The 15851-nt window shown below is 46.3% G+C and overlaps 1 protein-coding gene across 1 annotated transcript in view; it reads right to left on the reverse strand.

Annotated features, from left to right (window-relative positions):
- The window catches only part of EVPL (envoplakin), a 140909-nt gene that overhangs the window by 21211 nt on the left and 103847 nt on the right, over window positions 1–15851 (reverse strand). Inside the window, exons 14-17 of the mRNA XM_068263073.1 lie at window positions 13805–14010; window positions 10554–10732; window positions 7053–7191; window positions 790–983 (exon numbers count right to left, since the gene is read on the reverse strand). Coding sequence (XP_068119174.1) covers window positions 790–983; window positions 7053–7191; window positions 10554–10732; window positions 13805–14010 — 718 coding nt within the window. The remainder of the gene's footprint in view (window positions 1–789; window positions 984–7052; window positions 7192–10553; window positions 10733–13804; window positions 14011–15851) is intronic.

Raw genomic sequence — 15851 nt, forward strand, 5'->3', positions numbered from 1 at the left:
TTTTTGATTGTCAGAGCATGGAGGCATGGATCAAATGTGGAGAAGAATCTCATAGGGTATCGCTTGTAGCGTGTGGCCAACTGGTCCATCGACTTTCGATCAACCACACAGAAATTTTTCCCATATACTGCAGGCTACCTTCACAAATCTGTTTTTCGTCAGACAAATTTATGTATTTTTTGAACTATAAGACTCACTTTTTCTCCCCCAAAAGTGGGAAAAAAGTCACTGCGCCTTATAGTCCAAATGCAGGAAGTTCCTGACTTGTGAACGCCTGCCAATACAAGCCTCCAACCTGCCGCAATATGGGGGCTTCCTGTACTGTGCCCATGCCGAGGAGGACACAGGGACAAATGGAGGACACAAAGGGACAGAGGCAGACACAGGGGGACACAAAGGGGCACAGAGGAGGACAGAAGGGGGACACAAAGGGGCATGGAGGAGGACATAGGAAGACAAAGGCAGACACAAAGGGGCATAGAAGAGGACACAGGGGGACAGAGGCGGTCATAAAGGGGCATAGAGGATGACACAAGGGGGACACAAAGTGGCATAGAGGGGGACACAAAGGGGCATAGAGGAGGATACTTGGAGTACAGAGACAGACCCATGGGGGACACAAAAGGTACAAGGGGCCATGAGGTACAAAGGGGGCATAACCCACAAGATGCCCCTTCACCATGGATGCACCAGGTTTAGTATATATTTTTCCCCTGGTTTCTGTCCTCTAGACCTACATGTGTCTTATGGTCAGGCACGTCTTACAGTCTGAAAAGTACAGTACGGTACCTTTGGTCCAGTTGATCAGCTACGGAATGATATCTGTCATTGAGTCTCTGGACCTGGATGCGTTGGCGTGGCAGATCAGGACTGTGCTCCTGACAGTTGCTCTGTAGGGTACTGCAGGCCATTTCTGTGTCCTTCAAACTCCGGTTAAGTTTCAAGAGGTTGTCTTGCTTGTCCACTAGGTCTCTCTTCATTTTCTAATAGGGTAGAATTATTTTGTAAGATAATAGCAGTCATCAGGGTACAAAAAGATGCCAACACACCTTTCAAACCAGTAGTGCTTCGAAATTTTGCATGCGCGAAATTTCGCATCTTAATTCGCCGTTTTCCATCGTAATTGTAATGCGAAATTTACGGGAGGATGCGTAATAAATTACGTGTGGACCGTAATTATGTATCGAAATTTCGTATGACTTCGTAACTTCGCGAAATTACGGTTCATTACAATATTAGTCATTTTGCATTGATGCACGCTTACAAATTTCCGCATGCGGACATGTTATGTTAGCGACGCACATGCGCTGTTTAATGCGTATGTTTATACGCAACATAAGCATGATTGTACGCATTAAAATATAGTATGCGCATGCGCACTGGCTAGTTAAGTGATGCGTAATTACATTACGCAATTTCGTTTACACGCGTAGTATCGTAGCCGTAACTACGCTGTACCCGTAACTACGTAAAATACTACGCGAAGTTTAATGCGAAGTTTTACGATGCGGAAAACTTCGCGAAATTTGCGAAACGAAGTTTTTGCCCATTACGAGCACCACTGTTTCAAACATATAATATTACAAAATACAGACATTTAGCTCCTGGTGGCTCAGAACCACTAGGATATTAGAAGGGGCTCAAAGGGACAAAAAAAAATCTGTTAAAAAAACTATGCCAAATATGAATTTGAACAGAAGGGACTGTATTAGCAATTATCTTAAAGGGAACCCTGAGCTGAAGCTCTGGTTCTAAAAGAGATGGAAGCCTCAGGATTCTATTCAGGCCTCCCTCCGTGTAGTGATCCCCCTCCTTACTTAGCGTGGCCTCCCTCCACGTCAGGCCACGCTCCTCTCCTGTTAAGAGCACGGACGCATGCGCACTGAGCCGCTTGTACGTGAGCGGCTCCGGCTTACTGCGCATGCATGGGCGTGGCTACTGCGTGGCCACGCTGATGGAAGAGGAGGTGTGCAGCCCTAATATGATTACCAACAATCTTCCGGGGGGCTGCAAACAGCCAGGGGGACATCAGAAAAGGGAAGCCTTAATAGGATCCTAAACCTTTCGTCTCTTTAGGTAAGTATCTCATTTTGTACCCAAGCTTCGGCTCAGGTACACTTTAAAGGATACCCGAGGTGACATGTGACATGATGAGATAGACATGTGTATGTACAGTGCCTAGCACACAAATAACTAGACTGCATTCCATTTTTTCTTCCTCTGCCTGAAAGAGTTAAATATCAGGTATGTAAGTGGCTGACTCAGTTCTGACTCAGACAGGAAGTGACTACAGTGTGACCCTCACTGATAAGAAATTCCAACTATAAAACACTTTCCTAGCAGAAAATGGCTTCTGAGAGCAGGAAAGAGATAAAAAAAGGTCAATAGTTCATAGATTTTAGCTCTAGCATACTTTAATTAATGTGTCATTGAGCAAAAACAATAAAACAGTTAAAACTTAAAAAGTAGATTTAAACATAAAATAAAACTATGGAATATCTTAAAAAGTCATTTTTAGGAGGGGGAAGATAGATACAATCGTTTATTTTATTCGTGTATTTTCCCTTCGGGTGTCCTTTAAGGAGGAAAATTCATATTTATAATGTGCTGTTCATTTTAATATTCTTGCAGGTGAAGTTCATTAGAACCACTTTATAGGCGTTTAAGGATATCTTTTCATGAAGCACAATGCTGTAAGCTTGGCACTTGTTTATAGAAGTTATATTATGTTTCAGCCTATTTAGCAATAAAAAAAAAAGAGAATTATCTGCTTAAAGAGACACTGAAGCGAAAAAAAAATGATGATATTATAATTTGTATGTGTAGCACAGCTAAATAAGAAATAAAACATTAAGGGCCTTTTTCCACTAGCCTGCGATTTGCGATTTGCTTCTGATCGCAAATCGCAAGGTACATTAAACTAATGGAAACTGCAGCAGCAATTTCCATTAGTGCGATCCGATTGCGATGCGATTTTGGTCAAATCGCAATCGTTGTCCTGCCGCGTTTTGTATGCGATTGAGCTGGACTATAATGAGTATAGTAGCTCAATTGCAATCGCAATCGCATGGTGGAAATTGAAACACGATTGCATAGTGGAAAAGAGCCCTAAGATCAGATACATCAGTGTAATTGTTTCCAGTACAGGAAGAGTTGAGAAACTCCAGTTGTTATCTCTATGCAAACAAACCATTAAGCTCTCTGACTAAGTTAGTCATGGAGAGGGCTGTTATCTGACTTTTATTATCTCAACTGTAAGTTAACTGTTTACTTTTTCTCTGCTAGAGGAGAGGTCATTACTTCACAGACTGCTCTGAAAGACTCATTTTGAATGCTGAGTGTTGTATAATCTGCACATATTATAGAATGATGCAATGTTAGAAAAACACTATATACCTGAAAATAAAAGTATGAGAATATTTTCTTTGCTGCTAATCTTCTAGCAATTATTCATAGTACACAACCAATTCACTATATCATATTTTTTTTTTTTCGCTTCAGTGTCTCTTTAACAAGAAATGGTATGCTCCCTGCACCCTTTCTGGAGTGTTTGTATCTAACCATGGCATAGCCATATGAATGTACTGCTGTGACCGGGTTTGGGAGCATGGAGGGCCCATTTCCATCGTAGCAAAGCCAGTTAAAATGGATCCGAGATAAACTTTTACTCATTGCATAATTGTGTTCCTTTCATATAGTTTATAGGGCATTCCTCCAGCCAAATACTTTTTTTGTTTTGTTTTAATACTCTAATTCCCTACAAACTAAACAAGCCTCGCCCACAGCTCCTTTTGTGCCTTGGCACTGTAGCAAGGGCTTATGGGAGCTCAGTCTGGGCAGGAGGAGGAGGAGGTGTTACTAGCCAGAGATTTCAGAGGGGATGAGGGAGGAGGGAGGAGGAGAGGGGAGTGAATTTACACACAGGCAAGCTGACAGCATCTCCAGCCCTCAGCCTGTGACAATGTGACAAACAGAACATGGCTGCCCTCATTGTATCACAGGAATAAATAATCATAAACTTTTGAAGCTGTTTGCAGCTAGATATGCTGTGTAAACTATCTAAACTTTAGATAAGATATATAGACAAGTTACTTGTTATAGTTAGTTTTTCATCTCGGATCCGCTTTAACCCTTCATACACTCGCATGCAAATGTTCATACAAATGCTTTCACAGAAATCAGTCATCCAGGAACCCCTTCTATCCCTACAGCTGAGGTACAAGCCGGGGTCTTGGTACAAAAGAATACCTAACAAAATCTATCCATGTGCACCATGCACACACCAACGTAAGCTGTGAGCATCCTGACAATGGTCACTCAGGGGAAGGAGGGAGTGCATTGGATTAAACCCTGGCCACAAGGATGAGATACAAGGGGAAAAAAACACATAGATTCAGAGATCGCCTCAAGTTAGGACATTTAACGGGACCATGAGCAGTGCATACAAATGAAAACCTGCGTTTACCTGGTGCTTCCTCCAGTCCCCCATAGCCCACGAGGTCCCTCGGTGTACTCTGAGTCCCCGCTGTCAGGGGCGTAGCAATAGCGGTTGCAGAGGTAGCGACCGCATCGGGGCTTTGGGCCAGAGGGGCCCCAAAGGGCCCTTCCTCAACTACAGTATTAGCTCTCTATTGGTCCTGTGCTCATAATAATCACTTCTATAGATGCTTTGAATAGTGGTAATCCTTAACAAACTGCTCCCTATTCCCTTCTTGCACCTCTGACACTGTAGTTGCCCTTGGCAGGTTTTGGTGCACCATATCAATTGTTACGTATAGAGTGCTTGGGGGGGGCCCCATTGTAAAACTTGCATCGGGGCCCACTGCTCCTTAGCTACGTCACTGCCCGCTGTTGTTCCGCTGGCGGCTCTGTTAAGCTGGTAACTTTGGCTGAAGTCATGAGCAACTGCACCTGCGTGGACCGACGGCGCGCCGGACTCGATCACGCGGCTGTTGCCATAAGCCGACTCCTCCCCCTCCAGCCAAAGTCGCCAGCTTAAAGTGGTCTGACACTCTGACATAACATTCAATAAAAATATGTTTTCCTATTTGTTATTACTCATACAGTTATCGTATTTGCTTTTGTGCACACGCAATATTGTCTGTTCACAAATCACAAGTTTCCAAAGTGTAGTTTTTCTTGCCCTGAAAGCCAGCATTGCATTTTATTATTTTTCTATTATAACTGCTTTTTATTATATATTAAAACCTTCTATTGAGCTATTCTGAACACTGTGTGTGCCTGAAGCAGAGACAGTTTCTCAGAGTGTGTTTGTTTACATTCCAGTGTTGATACATTTGTGTTTGACAAGTAAAAAAGATTCTGTTATCTGCAGTTTGGATGCGGATTTGAAGCTGAATAGCAGGAGAAACTGCTTTGCTTAACCATTTCAGGGATGTACTGCTAGAATTTTTTTCTGGGATAGTAGCTTTCAAGCTGTGAGGAATCTTTTAGAACAAAGTAGAAATGCTGGCTTTCAGACCACTTTAACAGAGCTGCCAGGGGGACCAATGGGGGGGGGGGGCTCCGAGGCAACTCTCACACTACAGGGGGCAGGAGGAAGCCCCAGGCAAGTGCAGATTTTTATTTGTATGCACTGCTCAGAGTCCCTTTAAATAAGTTATAAGCGAGCTTCCTTTTGGGATTAGGTTGATGCACTATTTGTCCCAGGAGAGGACATCAGGATCTGTACTCCTAAACGTCAGGTTTGAAGCAATGCATGTTTGCACTATGCATGTTACAGGGCCAGAGTTAGGACACCTGCGAATACTGGGGTACCTCTGTATGGTATGGGTGACTACGCATAAGAGAATATATTCTTTTGAACTAAGTCCCCAGCTTTTAACTTAGCTGTATATACTGGAAGCTTTTAAAGTGTATATTAGTAAATGAAATATATTTTTAGTTTTTTCATCTTTTGGTACAATAAAAGGACACCCGAAGCGAAAATAAACTAACGAAATAAACAACTGTATCTATCTTCCTTCTCCTAAAAATGACTTTTTAAGATATTCCACAGTTATTTTATGTTTAAATCTACTTTTTAATTTTTAACTATTTTATTGTTTTTGCTCAATGACACGTTCATTGAAGTATGCCAGAGCTAAACTCTATGAACTATTGACCCTTTTTATCTCTTTCTTGCTCTCAGAAGCCATTTTCTGCTAGGAAAGTGTTTTATAGTTGGAATGTCTTATCAGCGAGGGTCACACTGTAGTCACTTCCTGTCAGGACTGAGTCAGCCACTTACATACCTGATATTTAACTCTTTCAGGCAGAGAAAGAAAAAAAGTAACACAGCAGTTATTTGTGTGCTAGGCACTGTACATACACATGTCTATCTCATCATGTCACATGTCACTTCGGGTATCCTTTAATGGGAACTTTAAAGATACCCAAACATCTAGCGATAGTGGGCAGATTTGACCTAGAAACAAATCTCTCTCTAATCGAATCTGATCCCCCCCCCCCCCCCCCGTGCCCGGTGCATGCTATACATTGTCTGCGGCCTCCACTTGCTCCGGGGCTCCCCCTGCTGTCCATACACGCGCGCCTCTAGAGGTTGCCTAGTAAGGGGACGTGTGTGACATCAGACTTCACACACGCCCACGTTACTAAGCAACCATGTGGCGCGCATGTATGGACAGAGGAGGGAGCCCGGAGCAAGCAGAGGCCGCAGACAGGTAATGTATAGGATGCACGGAGCACCAGGGTGGGGCATTTTACATTAGGGGGGGCAGCTTGTCGCTTGTCTCGATATCGCTCGCGGTTACCGCCACATACCTGATCAAGCAAGTCAGCCCTACATCTTGTAGCATCTCCAATCAGTTAATGCGACCAATTTTGGCCCAAAATTGGTTGCATTGTCGGTCAGGCATGCACTTGCGGGCACCAATTATCTTCCGATTATAATAATCTAATCGGATGGTCGTTTGGCCGCCAAGTTGCCTCCTGTATGGTCACCTTAATACTAACATTATCCCGAACACTTTGATCTTTCTCTCATGAGACAATTTATTCCAGATCAGGAGATACGGTATTTGATTCCTTACCTGAATCTGACTTGTGCGCTCCTGGATACCACTAGAGCTGCCAGGTATGGCCCTATCTTGTGCCAGGAACGATTCAAAGCCTTGTATCATGTCCTCTGTCTTGTTGATCTGATTCTCCAAGTTGAGAGATGCTTTAGCTCTGTGAGGGAATATTTATACATTGAATGAGATAATTGGACATAAATGGCCTCAATTCACTAAAATCATGCTGGAGATAATAAGGCAAGAGAAAACTTACCACCACACATCCATTTTGCCTTATTCACCACCTTGGCGGTAATGACAAGCTCAGCTCGTCCATTACCGCCGCGGTGGATTTCTCAGGTCCTGGAGGGTCTTTTTTACAAAATTTTCGGAGGGGATGTAGCTAGCACTTGGCTAGCTACATCACCCCTCCGATCACGGCCGGCCCGCTCTGATCCCCCAACCGCCGCTGTTTTATACATACCCCCCCCCCCCCCCCCCAGAGCCTGCGCCAACGCAGCCTCTCCATAGCCTCCAGGGGTCGCTATGGCGGTGATCGGAACTGCGCATGTCGTGATGACGTCATGCCCTATCAACGCCACAGCAACGCCTGAAGCTATGGTGGAAGTATCGGCCATGGCGGGATCGTGGCCAGGTGAATAACTCCAGTGGCAATTGGAGGGGGGGGGGGGGGAACAGTGCCGAAGGACTTGGGGGGTGGGGTTAGTGTAGCTAGCCCAGTGCTAGCTACACTAAGTTAAACCAATTAAAAAAAAAAAAAAGCCACGCACGGCCGCAATAAATAGAATGCCAGGGTGGTTAGGGTGTAGAGATACGTCTTCACAGTGAGAGAGTTATCTTATCTCTTCAGTCCTTAAAGAGAACCCGAGGTGTGTTTAAAGAATGTTATCTGCATACAGAGGCTGGATCTGCCTATACAGCCCAGCCTCTGTTGCTATCCCAAACCCCACTAAGGTCCCCCTGCACTCTGCAATCCCTCATAAATCACAGCCATGCTGTAAGGCTGTGTTTACATCTGTAGTGTCAGTCTCAGCTGTTCCCCCGCCTCCTGCATAGCTCCGGTCCGTGCCCCCGTCCCTTCCCTCCAATCAGCAGGGAGGGAAGGGAAACAGGCGGGGACTGGAGTTCTGCAGGAGGTGGGGAGAGCAGCAGACTGACACTATAGAGATAAACACAGCCAGCTCTGACAAGCTGTTTGTCAGCAGCGTGGCTGTGATTTATGAGGGATTGCAGAGTGCAGGGGGACCTTAGGGGGGTTTGGGATAGCAACAGAGGCTGGGCTGTATAGGCAGATCCAGCCTCTGTATGCAGATAATATTCTTCAAACCCACCTCGGGTTCTCTTTAACCATCTTAGCGGTATGGACGAGCTCAGCTCGTCCATCACCGCCGATGGCTGCCGCTCAGGCCCTGCTGGGCCGATTTTGCTCAAATAAAGAGCAGCACACGCAGCCGGCACTTTGCCAGCCGCGTGTGCTGCCCGATCGCCGCCGCTCTGCGGCGATCCGCCGCGAGCAGCGGCGAAAGAGGGTCCCCCCAGCCGCCTGAGCCCTGCGCAGCCGGAACAAATAGTTCCAGCCAGCGCTAAGGGCTGGATCGGAGGCGGCTGACGTCAGGACGTCGGCTGACGTCCATGACGTCACTCCGCTCGTCGCCATGGCGACAGGAGAAGCCAAACACGGAAGGCTGCTCATTGCGGCCTTCCGTGTTACTTCTGGCTGCCGGAGGCGATCGGAAGAACGCCTCCGGAGCGCCATCTAGTGGGCTTTCATGCAGCCAACTTTCAGTTGGCTGCATGAAATAGTTTTTTTTTTATTTAAAAAAAACCCTCCCGCAGCCGCCCTGGCGATCTTAATAGAACGCCAGGGTGGTTAAGTTACCTCCTCTGCAGTTATTTTGACATGCAGTTAATTAACAGCCTGTCTTTAACTTTAGAATTCAGGAGTTATTTTAAGGATTGAAGAGTTAACTTTAGAGATCTTTCCTTCTGAAAGACAGAAGAGGTAACTTTAGGTTTGCCTGAGGTAAAATGTTTCCTGAATACGACATGCCTCATCACCATGGTGATAACTCTAGAAACGTTATTAAAGACAGGAGATAAGCTCAGTGAATTGAGGCCACAGTATGCATCCCCATAACATTATAACATGAAGCAGTAACATCACGCCGCAGGAAGGGCGAGCAGCGAGAACACAGCTGTCGGCCGCCTGACTCCACTCACTTTTTCGAATCCCCAAAATGTGACCAACGTTTCCAGGTTGAACCCATGATTATGTGACCCAAGTTTGGTGAGTTTCACTTCAGACCTGTACGAGTGTTTTTTTTCCATCGAGTCTATGGTAAAAAATGGGGTCTTTGGGGGGGGCCATCCCCGGGGCTTGGAGGGAAGGATCGATTAACAAAGCACAAGCAACCTAGACCACTATGGGCCGAAAAAGTGAGTGAAGTTTGGTGGGCGTGGCCAATACCGGCCAATGATAGCGAGATACAATGGCGGCCAGTCACAGAGGGGTAGGGCAGGATGGTGGAAGGACATACAGACATTGGACTCGATTTACTAAAGCGTAATAACTCAGCTATCACGTGTAAAAGCTTTGCACACACAAGCAAGCGTGCAAAGCATTTTGCGCGCGAACAGTTTCCACCGTTCGCGTGTTAAGTTTTATCACACGAACGGCTTTACGCTTCGCTAAGTGCAGAATGCCACTGAAAGCTATGGCGCTTCACGCAATCAAAAGATAGAGTTTGGCAATGAAATCAGCAACGGTGCTTACATTAACATGTGAGTTAATGTAATACGGTGCACGCAAAGTTTAACACGCATTGCGTAATGTACTGTACACAGTAATAATTCATTATCTACATACCGTTCGCGTGATCTGCAGTGACTTCACATGATAACGATACTTTGCGCACGAAGCATTACGCCGTTCGCTCAAAGTCATACCATTTACGTGCGCAAACCTTTACGTGCATGATATCACGTGCAAAGCGGCTTATCACTGTCGTGCTAAGGGCTCTTTTCCACTATGAAATGTGCAATCGCGTTTCAATTTCCACCATGCGATTGCGATTGAGCTACTATACTCATAGTCCAGCTCAATTGCATACAAAACGCGGCAGGACGACGATTGCGCTTTGACCGCAATCGGATCACACTTAGGGCCTTTTTCCACTAGCCTGCGATTTGCGATTTGCTTCTGATCGCAAATCGCAAGGTACATTAAACTAATGGAAACTGCAGCAGCAATTTCCATTACTGCGATCCGATTGCGATGCGATTTTGGTCAAAGCGCAATAGTCGTCCTGCTGCGTTTTGTATGCGATTGAGCTGGACTATAATGAGTATAGTAGCTCAATCGCAATCGCATGGTGGAAATTGAAACGCGATTGCGATCGCAATCGCGATTGCATTTCATAGTGGAAAAGAGCCCTTTAGTGTTAGCACACTTTACTGAATCAATCCCTTACACTGGACTGGCTTGGAAATGATTATTACAGATACAATCTTACGTACTCCTCTTCATAGAGTGATGAGAGGTTCTTTACATCGTTGTACTTATTGTTGACATTTGATAGGGTTGTTGGCAGTGTGGTTGCTGTGGGTCCAGTTGGTTTACTTGCCAAGTAGTTTTCACACTCTCTCTTTGCGGCATTTGCGTCTGAACCGATACCCTGCAGGCGCTGAGCTGTTCCCTGGTGGGGAGCAAATTCAAAAGCTTGTCATCTGTTCAGTAACTGTTCTGCATATTCAGCATTGTGAAATATCTTGTTCATTAATGCTATTGAAATACAAATATTTTAAGAGATAAGTGGACCTGAAGTATGTATGCGCATTTTACATTTATTAACAACAAACATTTCCTATTATTTCTGCCTTCTGTCTCCTCTTGTAAGAATATACAGCAGGGGTAGGGAACCTATGGCTCGGGAGGCAGATGTGGCACTTTTGATGGCTATATCAGGCTCACAGACAAATCAGTAGGGGTTGGTTCACTAAGCTACACGGCTCAAGCAGCACAGCTTAGTGTGGCAGCGCAAGTAACATTTTCAATGTAGGCACGTTACTGCTGTAACATGCACTACTAACTTACGCGCGCTCCCCCCAAAACTAACGGCCGCTTCAATTGTCCTACTCTGGACCCTGTCAGGTCCAGTGACTTTGTAGGACGAGATCCCCGCACTTTGACTGGCCCAATAGGCTGCCTGTCACTTGGCAGGCAGCCTATTGGGACAAAGTGCGGGGATCTCGTCCTACAAAGTGAACCAACCCCCAAGTCAGCTAGCTAATTGTACAAGCTGTTAGTCTGTATTTCTCCTCTCTGGCTCTCTGGGAAATTGCTGATGTTTCTGAAATCCAAGAAAAGCTGAAGACGTGTCTGACACTTCTACTGCCCGGAAGATCAACTGTATACACATCACCATGGTAACAGGGACGTGAGCCCTCTGCTGTGCATGCGCACCGTGCCAGTTTGAAACATACTGTATGGCTCTCACAGAATTAAATTTTAAAATATATTGCGTTTATGGCTCTCTCAGCCAAAAAGGTTCCTGACCCCTGATATACAGCATCTCTTTTAAAAATGGACCAGACTCAGAACTTCCTCTCTGCTCTACCCAACAGCGTAATAACATTTAAAGAAAAACATTTTCTTTGTTACAACTGATACAAATCCTGCAATAAATCTGCAGTGTGTCTACTTCCTGCTTTCATGGAAGCAGACATAGGGTTAACATCCTGTGTTTACAAATTAGCTGCTCTGCCGAGGCAGCCAGCTGACGCAGCTGAGAGATAAAATTACAACTTGTGATTAGTCGCAGATGAGGGGGGGATTAGACAGGCTAAACTCTCTAAATACATACAGACAGACAAATAACATTTGTATATGTATAAATGTTTTAAAAAAACATTGAGAAATGCACCCTGTTTGGATGGTGACTGTATAGTGTACTGGTAAAGGCTCTGCCTCTGACACAGGAGACCTGAGTTTCAATCTCGACTCTTCCTGGTCAGTAAGCCAGCACTTATTCAGTAGGAGACCTTGGGCAAGACTCCCTTACACTGCTACTGCCTATAGATAGTGCCCTAGTGGCTGCAGCTCACGCGCTTTGAGTCCGACAGGAGAAAAGTGAAAAAATCATGCTAAAGTGAGATCTGCGGCAGCCCCTTCAATGACTCACCTCCCTGGGGTCCAGAGCTGCAATTCTCTCTCCGTCCTCCTGGTGACAACAAATAGTGATCTCACCAAAGGATCCAGACCCACAGGGGACCGGAAGAAGAATGGCTGCCAGTGCCTGGATGCCAGGTAAGGTGAGTTCTAACTGCCACTGTGCTATCTCCCTATACCTCTCAGCGGCTACCCCGAGTCAGGCTCAGGATTACCACTCCTGGATTTGTTTTCCCCACCAAGCCTTACTCAGGGTTACTGCCAAGGAGGTTGATAGCTGAAATTCGTATTGGCTGATTCAGGGGTGACAATGGGCACTGAAGTTATCATACAACTCTGGATCGGTTGTGGTGCATGTATAGCCAAGTAATGGTATCGGCTTTATGTATAGCTGACTGCCGTTATCAGTTCAGCGATCGCCGGCTGGGAAATGGTAATGTATACCAATGCTACCTAATCCTCCCTTCACCTAATCCTACTCCCTCCACCCCGCTGCCTAGTGTCTGCTGCCTCTCTCACCGACCCCCGCTGCCTAGTGTCTGCTGCCTCTCTCCCCGACCCCCGCTGCCTAGTGTCTGCTGCCTCTCTCACCGACCCCCGCTGCCTAGTGTCTGCTGCCTCTCTCCCCGACCCCCGCTGCCTAGTGTCTGCTGCCTCTCTCCCTAACCCCTGCTGCCCAGTGTCCCGCTGCCTCTCTCCCCGACCCCCGCTGCCTAGTGTCTGCTGCCTCTCTCCCTAACCCCCGCTGCCCAGTGTCCCGCTGCCTCTCTCCCCGACCCCCGCTGTCTAACATTTTTAATTACTGCGGCACCATTTTTATACTGTTGCCGCTGTTCACCATTTTTTTCAGCTCTAGGACATGGCGGACAGGTGAGCGGTTAGGGAGGGACCCCTGTGGGAGGGATGCCTGCACGGGGCGGTCCTGCTAGCGACGCAATCTTGCGATTTGCGTCCAACTGAAGCCTCCCACCTGAATGCTAATGGCTGCTAGATGTGGTATGGCAGGTAAAGGGTGTATGACAGTGCATCCTGATTGGCTGACGAGCACCTGCTGACGACTCAAATGTAGCTGCATGCATGTATTGCTGTGTTCTATTGCTTGTATGTGTCGAATTTAGCATTCAGTATGGAGGCAGTGTTGGTGGGTTTTCTGGATGTGAGAGGTCCAGAGCCTGGGTGTGAGAGGTCCAGGCCCACCTGCATTCCCCTCCAGGTATCGCACATTGGCCTTGGGGCCCCGGCCAGTGAGAGAGGTCCGGGGCCCCTGGCCATCGTGCGAACCAATCGTGTGTTTTTTTACCTGTTCACCATTTTTCCCTGTTTCGCCATTGTCCATCCTTCCAAGGAGACAGTATACGCCGCTCGAGCGCACTCGAGGAATGCATCAGTAAAGTGCTTTCTCTCCACAGTGTTGCCTACAGTGTTGTGTACACATCATAATCCTTGTCTCTTAGGAAAGCTATCCTTAGTAAACTTAAGTACCATACCTGCAGCCTAGGCATTTTTTTCCAATGGATTTCTACGACTCAGAAGTAGAGATTCTACAGATAGATAAGATATTACATTTTAACACCTTACTTGGAACAGTTGTTTTACTCACCTCCTGCTCCTTTAGTCTCTTAGTTAGGTCTTGGTTTGGTGAAGATCGGCTGACTGGTGAACGCACTCTTGCCAAGATCTGTTTCTCAGTGTCTTCCAAGTCCCCATGAATTCTGTTTAGTTTGTTGAGAATTTGTGATCCTTGGGGGTCTTCACTTTGAACACTTGAAGTTCGCACTGGTGGAGTAGGAACGCTACTAATCGGAGCTGTCCAGATAACGTAAAAATTGGTGTGAGCTTAATTTCTTACAAACACCGACTATTTTATTCAAACAACCCAAACAAACCAAATGCAGTGAGGTACACAATTACATTATAGTGTTGTTGTTACATTTTCTTGGTCTGACATACCAAATCTGAAACCAAATTTGACTGTGTGCATAGCAATGGTGGCATTTCTAAGAATAATAGTATAATAATGACCATTAATAATGACTTCTATTTTACTGCAAAGTGGACTAAAGGTGGCCAGACCTAAAGACCGGGAGACTCGGCAGGCAGGCACAGATTTGGAAAGTTTTAATGCTGAAATTGATTGAAAATCTATGTGTGGAGGGATTGGAGACTATAGATCCCTCTCTAATCAAATAATGATTGGAGAGGGGTCTATCTGTTGGCCATATCGACCAGTGTATGGCCAGCTTTACACAGCATAAACATCTAACTGGATGCTGCAACTAACTGTACTTACTAAAATTTCTACGGGCAACCTGGACTTTACTGTTCCTTGTTCTCTAAATCAACTGATGCAAACACAATACTGCACTATAATAGTTTCCATCACAATATAGCTTTATGTAAACACATAAGGAGTGCATGCTGGAGGGAGTTATTTAACTCCCTCCACTGGGCTGTTTCGGGTGATGCAAACAAGTTTCTAAAACAGCAGGGAAGCTTTATCAAAGCTAATGCAAAGAAAATTGGAGCAAAGTGGGTTCTATAGTGGAGCAGATGCTGTGATCAAAGCTTCTGAATAGGTTTGTACCAATGTTCCTTGCATGAGTTTTGGTACATCTGATCCAGTGTCTTGAGCTCTGCAAGTTGTACAAACCAGATTAAATCTTGGTTGGTGCCGAGCAGGGCCAGATTTAGGCCTAGGCCATGGCCTAGGGCACCACAGGAGAAAGGGCACCAAAGCAGCAGACTAAACTGGTGCAGCAAAGATTGCAAATGCTGCAATGCAGGGAGATCAGGCGAGCACCTGACCACGGGACTCTGTTGCCAGCCACCTGTGCAGCGGCCAGCTTGCTCTCTGGTCATGTTGGCGTTGTGGTGGGCTGCTACGGACTTTGGCAGCATTGAAGACGGAAGGGAAGAGGAAGCTTCTACACTGGAGACGAGCAGAGAAGTGAGTGACACTGATGGCTGCTGCAGTGTGGAGGCGAGCTGTACTGAAAGGGGTGGGAAATGGAGGGATTAAAGAGAACCCGAGGTGTGTTTAAAGAATGTTATCTGCATACAGAGGCTGGATCTGTCTATACAGCCCAGCCTCTGTTGCTATCCCAAACCCCCCTAAGGTCCCCCTGCACTCTGCAATCCCTCATAAATCACAGCCATGCTGTGAGGCTGTGTTTACATCTGTAGTGTCAGTCTCAGCTGCTCCCCCGCCTCCTGCATAGCTCCGGTCCCTGCCCCCGTCCCTTCCCTCCAATCAGCAGGGAGGGAAGGGATGCAGGCGGGGACTGGAGTTCTGCAGGAGGCGGGGAGAGCAGCAGACTGACACTATAGAGATAAACACAGCCAGCTCTGACAAGCTGTTTGTCAGCAGCGTGGCTGTGATTTATGAGGGATTGCAGAGTGCAGGGGGACCTTAGTGGGGTAATATTCTTCAAACCCACCTCGGGTTCTCTTTAAGGGATTCATCTGGCTATCTATACTGGAGGGGGAGGAGAAGGGGTCATCAGGCTACCTATACTAGAGGGAAAGAGGGGAGGGGTCATCTGGCTACATATACTGGAGGGAAGGGGGGGAAAGTCATCAGGCTACCTATACTAGAGGGAAAGAGGGGAGGGGTCATCTGGCTACATATACTGGAGGGAAGGGGGGGA

This window comes from Hyperolius riggenbachi, chromosome 12 (genome assembly GCF_040937935.1).
Source record: "Hyperolius riggenbachi isolate aHypRig1 chromosome 12, aHypRig1.pri, whole genome shotgun sequence".
NCBI classification, from domain to species: Eukaryota; Metazoa; Chordata; class Amphibia; order Anura; family Hyperoliidae; genus Hyperolius; species Hyperolius riggenbachi.